This window comes from Rhamphochromis longiceps, linkage group LG4 (assembly GCF_057381845.1).
Source record: "Rhamphochromis longiceps isolate RC_006_pf linkage group LG4, R_longiceps_female_GT1.1, whole genome shotgun sequence".
Classification (NCBI taxonomy): domain Eukaryota; kingdom Metazoa; phylum Chordata; class Actinopteri; order Cichliformes; family Cichlidae; genus Rhamphochromis; species Rhamphochromis longiceps.
The window spans coordinates 29,443,432-29,450,231 of NC_140560.1; the positions used below are offsets into that span (position 1 = coordinate 29,443,432).

General features: G+C 39.0%; 1 protein-coding gene across 1 annotated transcript; it reads left to right on the forward strand.

The window, feature by feature from the left end:
- Positions 1 to 4,071: 4,071 nt before the first annotated feature.
- elfn1a (extracellular leucine-rich repeat and fibronectin type III domain containing 1a) lies at positions 4,072 to 6,543 on the forward strand. Its single transcript, XM_085405256.1, has one exon. It carries the CDS (start codon positions 4,072 to 4,074, stop codon positions 6,442 to 6,444), a length of 2,373 nt encoding a protein of 790 aa, XP_085261382.1. The 3' UTR covers positions 6,445 to 6,543.
- Positions 6,544 to 6,800: the final 257 nt, after the last annotated feature.

Genomic DNA, 6,800 nt, shown 5'->3' on the forward strand with positions numbered 1-6,800 from the left:
GTTTCTCTGCACCTAAATTGCCCTTCATTTGTGTTGCAAAACGATGTCTTTTGTTGCATTTTTGAATAAAATTTGAGCCATTTGCTTTTAAGTGATTATAAGGACAGATTTGCGGACATAACTTGAAAGATCAATAAATAGAACTCAATTGTGAAACAGCATAAAATCCTCAAACTGCCTGACACTAAACAAAATATTATGAGAGGTAATTCAAAGCCCTGTTTCCATATATACAGTAAACATCTTGCTGTGCTCTGCATCTACACATTTGGTCGAGCAATAATGTCGTGGAAATGCTGAACTGACAATGAAAACATACTAGCTTTGTACCTGGCGATTTTATCAACTATAAAAGGAAAAACAGGCTAATGTGTATATTTAAAATTACATATAATCTCATCCTCTAGGCCACAGATATCAAAGCCATGTTATTGTCTGGGCAACATGCTGCCCACTTTGATCGTAAGTCGGCCACTGTAAAGTTTAACCACACTTTTATTTCCTTGGATATATTAATATAACATAAAATAAAATAAAAATAAAAATAAACACAGTTCCAACATTATGTTCCAGTTTTTTAATAAATTTGCTAAATTACATTTATAAAATCTTTGGTATTTTGGTATTTCTGGTAGCTCATTGGGCAAATGGGTTGTAATTATAACGCAGGAACTTTTTGTTAATTCACAGAAAACTGTTTTTTGGGACCTGTTTTGAAGAAAAAAAAATCTATATTAGATAGTGAAAAAAACAACATTTGCTTCTTTCATTTAATTGTTTATGAATTACTTAATTACTTTGGTGTAGTATGAATGGTCATGGAGGAGGCCTGTAGAAAATGTATGCCCCCATTCACATTTTCCAAACTTGTCCAGTGGCCGGATTGGAATCCATGCCAAGCTGATTCTAGTCCCCAGGCCTTATGTTTGACACCTCCGTGCTAAACCAACTTAAATCAGTTTTAAATATACAAAGCCCTGGGTAACAGTACTAATGTCCAATGTCAGTTTATCAGTATGCTGTGTATTTTCAATTTTTGAAATAATTCAGAGCTGGAACAGATGAAAACATGCAGAAAAATCATTCTGTAATATATGAGCTTCAATTGTGGAATTTCAACCATGGGCACTGTACAGTACTACACTCACCAGAACAAGAAGGTTTTGGCCAGGTCTGATTACATCTGTGTGTTCTCCTGGTAGTCCAGCTTCCACCCACAGACATCCATGTTAGGTTAATAGGTGATTCTAACTTGGCTATAGCTGTGGATGTGAGAGTGTGTGCTTGTCTTGTCTTCCTGTGATGGACAGGCAACCTTTCCAGAGTGTGCCTTTCCACTCACTCAAAGTCAGCTGGGATAGGCCGCAGCCCCTGTACAATTCTAAGTTTGATAAGCGTAAAGAAAATGGATGGATGAATGACGTTTCTTAACCTTAACCAGACCCAAGACAACACATCTTTCTCTATCACCATGTTACATAACCCTACCACACAGTCCTCAGGAAAAATGAATCTCCATCACCCACTCCAACTTACTTACATACTTGCATACAGTAAAATCACGGCTTTTCCTTCCCTTGAAAGACTAAACAAAAAAATATACTAAACATAATTTGGCAACACTTACATTCACACAAATTAATTCACAAAGCAAATTAGCAGCAAGTAAAAGTCATTACAGGCAGACAGTTATTCAATTGAGACATGAGGATGTACGCTAACTGAATGGTAAGCCATCATTTACACTCCTGCCATTATTATGACCTAAAGTATTTGCCTCACAACACATGGTTATTGATGCTCATCCTATTAAAAGACAAAAAGGCAACAGATTAGGGATTACTATTTAGTGTAGACAGGAGCACCATCGGGGAGGGCAGGAGGAGCACAGGCCACCCGGCCAGACATTTCCAAAACTGGAAATTATGTTTTTTGGTGTGCCACCCAAGACTTTTAGTCGCCCTCATCTTTTTTAAAGAAAAAATTCTGGAGGCACCCCTGAGTGTAGAGTGTATGATAAGCAAAACTACAAATAGTGTGACTGTAATGTGATAAACCTACACAAAGGTCAAATTACAGCATGAATGGTCTTTAAATCCACAGTGGCATGTGTGGTTTCAAGTTGAAGTATATTCTTTCTGCCATAAACTGTCACATCTACTTGAGTGTGGTGTGTAGAGCCATGTCCTCTAACACACAAAAGCACATTCTCACTCCAGGTGACCCCTAATTCCCCACAATAAGCAAACTTGAGAAGATTTTTGTAGTTTATATTTTGGTTGTAGTATCTGCATAATTAAAGTCCAGTTAGTTTTCTCACAATATAATTCGTGTTAACTACGCTATACAATAAAATGATATTGAAGTTCGGCGTAAATAATTAGAAAGGCTAGTAACTACATAATTAACTGTGTTCAAATTAATATAGAAATTGCCCATTATAGGTTCGACTGATTAAAATGCATAAACAGTTGGCTTTAACAAGTAGACAGATGAAATCCTTTCTCTCACATTAGAACAGTTAATAAATTTGGTTTCCACAAAAACATCATTTAGACAGCAATTAGGTACAAATATGGCCACACTGCAAGTTAAAATTGATCCAGGAAATTGTTTTAATGACATGCTATTATAGGTGATTGAGGTTTTCCCCACCACTGTATACCTGCGCGGCAGACATTTTTTTTTATTTCTTTGTTAGCAGTAGGAAATCGACCCTTGAGCAATTAAACACTGTAATGGAGTCTGTAATACTGAGTCGTGATGTAACAGAATATGACTGTGCTCTGGAATGGAACTGAATGTATTACTACAATTTGTTGCAAAGCTATGAAATTTTCAAAGAGAAAATAATACACTCAGTATTTAATTATTTTTATTATTTTATCATTGAAAAGTTGTGTATATAAGCTATAAAACCCTCTTGATATGTTTACCATATGTCGGGGTTTTGGAGGAACAGCACTACTATGTTATCTAACAACTAGATATTTGTGTACAATGACAAAATAGGATCAAGTGCTTTTTTTAAACTTTACTTTTTAACTTTATTAAAAAAAATATGACTCAAAATGTTCAGTAAAATCTCAGAAATCTAAGAGCAGAATAAAGTTATCTTAACCCAAATTCTGGAATAAGATATGTTACCATAAAGTCTTCAACAGTGAAATAGTATCAACTGTACAAAGAGTAAAAACAGCGATCAAAAGAGATATTACAAAGAAAAATGATGAGTCTGTATAAAAACAAAAAACTTGCAGAATTAAAAGTGAGAGTTGCTGCTCACTTTCCCGTTCCCTCACGCAAAAGATTTTAATTGAATTTTAACACTATGGTAATCACACCTGCTACATGATTTCCCTCTTTCCTCCAAAATAATCCAGCGCTCAGAAAGGTTTTAATTTATTCATGAAGGTTTTCAGAGAGAAAAACTAAATACATGATGCAAATTGTCATTTTGCATGGTGCTGTATAATTGATTTAATGCAGCTTCTTAACATTGGCCTCCCTCAGTTGCATCTGACAGGCCTCAGGTTAATGGTGTGAAAACAGGGACACTGCTTCCCCCAACCTGTCAAATGGTAATTGGTCAACAGTCTTCTTTAATAGCAGGCTGCCATAGGCAACAGCAAACACTTCTTAAATGGTGTACAAAATAATTGGTGAGGAATAAACAAGGAGGGCTTGAGTAAGTGTACTTAATGTCAACTGTGTGTCCCTTTCTGTATTTTACAGGTTATTCATCCATGCACACCAGAGAGGCTAAGGATGCAGGAAACTGGCAGAAACAACAAGATGAGACCATTTAATGATGGTACCCACTAAGGAAAAAAGCACAAGCCAAGTTGAGGTGCTGGATGCTCTTTTAAGTGTTGCTACAAGTTCACTGCAGGCAAGCCTCAATCTGAAAGCAGATTTTTCTAATTGATACATGGCGATAACATCCAGCATCACACATCTATCAATGAAGAGGAGGCAAATAAAAGGATTGTCTCTGGCCCTGAGATTAGCTGAACAGCTGTACTGAAACGGCAGCGGTATCACACCCCTTTGATTCTTTTGGCCCTGCACATGACTCTCAAAGAAGCACCAATGGCCTGCAGCTTAGGCATGGTGATGAGTGCCTTGTTTTGGTCTGTAGCCATTGTATATTTGACTCATATTGGCAGAGTCAGTGGAGACTGCTGGTTAATTGAGGGTGAAAAGGGCTTTGTATGGCTCGCAATTTGTAGTCAAAACCAGCCACCTTATGAGGCCATCCCACAGCATATCAACAGCACCATTGTGGACCTTCGTCTGAATGAAAACAAAATCAAAAGTATCCACTATTCTGCCCTTAGCCGCTTTGCCAACTTGACCTACCTGAACCTGACCAAGAATGAAATCTCCTACATAGAAGACGGGGCCTTTTCTGCTCAGTTTAACTTGCAAGTCCTTCAAATGGGCTTCAACAAGTTGCGGAACTTGACAGAGGGGATCCTCAGGGGTTTAGGAAAGCTGCAGTACCTCTACCTCCAGGCAAACCTGATTGAGACTGTGACACCTAATGCCTTTTGGGAATGCCCCAACTTAGAGAATATTGACCTCTCCATGAACCGAATCCAGCAGTTAGATGGGTCTACGTTTGCCAGTTTAACTAAACTCACCACCTGTGAGTTGTACACAAACCCCTTCAACTGCTCATGTGAATTACTTGGTTTTGTCAAATGGCTCTCAGTTTTCCCAAACAGAACAAATGAACGAATGGTTTGCGACTCCCCACCCGGGGTCTCCGGTTATAGCTTACTGAGCCAGATTCCTAACAATCCAAACTATCGAAATGCACTGTACATGCTTACCAAAGTGTGCACTGATGAATATGTAACACCATTTATAACTGTGCCCATTGAGTCAACAACACTACCACCAGACTCAACGCTTTGTGGAGTGGAAGACTGTCCATCAGGCACAGAACCAGAAGACACTACCATCAGTACACCTGAAAATGATGTTCAGGGAACTCCTCTGATGGAAGTGAAGCAAGTAACACACACAGGTGCTATCATCACAGTTCAGATTCCTCATCCCTATAAGAAGATGTACATCTTGGTTCTTTATAACAACAGTTTTTTCACAGACATTCAAAACCTAAAAGATATAAAAGAGGACATTGAATTAAAAAACCTTAAACCCCACACCAACTACACATATTGTGTTGCTTCAATACGCAATTCTCTTAGACACAACCACACATGTCTGACAGTCTCTACTGCCCATCGAAATGGAAAGGACGTAAATGTGAAAGAACCGACTCCTACTCACTACATTATGACAATTTTGGGCTGCCTATTCAGCATGGTTATATTTCTTGGAGTTGTGTACTATTGCTTGCGAAGAAAGCGCCAACAAGATGAAAAGCACAAAAAATCAGGAAGTTTAAAGAAAAACATAATGGAACTTAAATATGGACAAGAGCTTGAGGGTGGGACTATATCTCGAATGTCGCAGAAGCAGTTGTTGGCAGGAGAGAGCATGGCACGTATGCCATACTTACCATCTGCAAGTGAAATGGAGCAGTACAAATTTCAAGATATAAGTGATACTCCTAAGATGATGAAAGGAAATTACATGGAGGTGCGAAGTGTGGATCACCATGACCGCCGGGAGTGTGATATGGGAATGGCTGGGAATAGTCAAGGATCAGTGGCAGAAATTTCCACAATTGCAAAAGAGGTGGATAAAGTCAATCAGATAATAAACAACTGCATAGATGCGTTAAAGTCAGAATCCACCTCTTTTCAAGGAGTGAAATCTGGAGCAGTATCCACTGCAGAGCCCCAGCTTGTACTAATATCAGAACACCCACAGAATAAATCTGGCCTTCTGTCTCCAGTGTATAAGGATAGCTACCACCACTCTCTGCAGAGACATCGGTCTTCTGATGTCTCTCCAAAGAGGCCCAGTACAGCCACGGGAGGGCCCATGAGAAGCCCCAGGCCTTATCGTTCTGAATCCAAGTATATAGAGAAAACTTCTCCAACAGGAGAGACCATCCTCACTGTAACACCTGCTGCTGCCATCCTGAGGGCCGAGGCAGAAAAGATCCGTCAGTACAGTGCCCACCGACACTCCTATCCCGATGCTCAGATAGAGGAGCTCGAAGGACCTGACAGCCACAAGTCCTCCATGTTGGAGCCTCTTACTCACTCCCGCTCCAGAGACTTAACATATTCACAGATGTCCTCTCAGTACCACAATCTAAGCTATTCCTCCAGTCCTGAATACTACTGCAAACCTTCACATAGCATCTGGGAGCGTTTCAAACTCCACCGGAAACGGCATAAAGATGAGGAGTACATGGCTGCAGGGCATGCACTGCGTAAGAAAGTCCAGTTTGCAAAGGATGAGGACCTCCATGATATTTTAGACTACTGGAAAGGCGTATCATCCCAACAAAAATCGTAACCTATCTAGTTTTTGTTTTTTTTAGTGGACTACACATTGCAGAAATGACACAACCACCTCATCTGACAACTGAATCAGTGGATACTTCCATAATAGAATTAACTTCTCACTCACACGTACCACATTCTCTTTCGACTGTGAAGAAAATGGGGTTAAGATTCTTTCAATTTGTCTTATTATGTAAAGCATTCATGGGAAAAATTATATTGCAAATAAATAATATATATGTTAAAATGGATAATAGGTTTTTTGGGTATCGCATGGCCAAGTCCTGTGACAGTGGATTTGCTGTTGTGTAATATGAAACTATTATAAGAAGATATGTCTACTGAAACCTCAGTATTTTTTGAAGAACT

What these genes read in the sequence shown, in the direction of transcription:
- elfn1a (XM_085405256.1), top strand. Translation starts at nt 4,072, where the DNA reads ATGACTCTCAAAGAAGCACCAATGGCCTGCAGCTTAGGCATGGTGATG.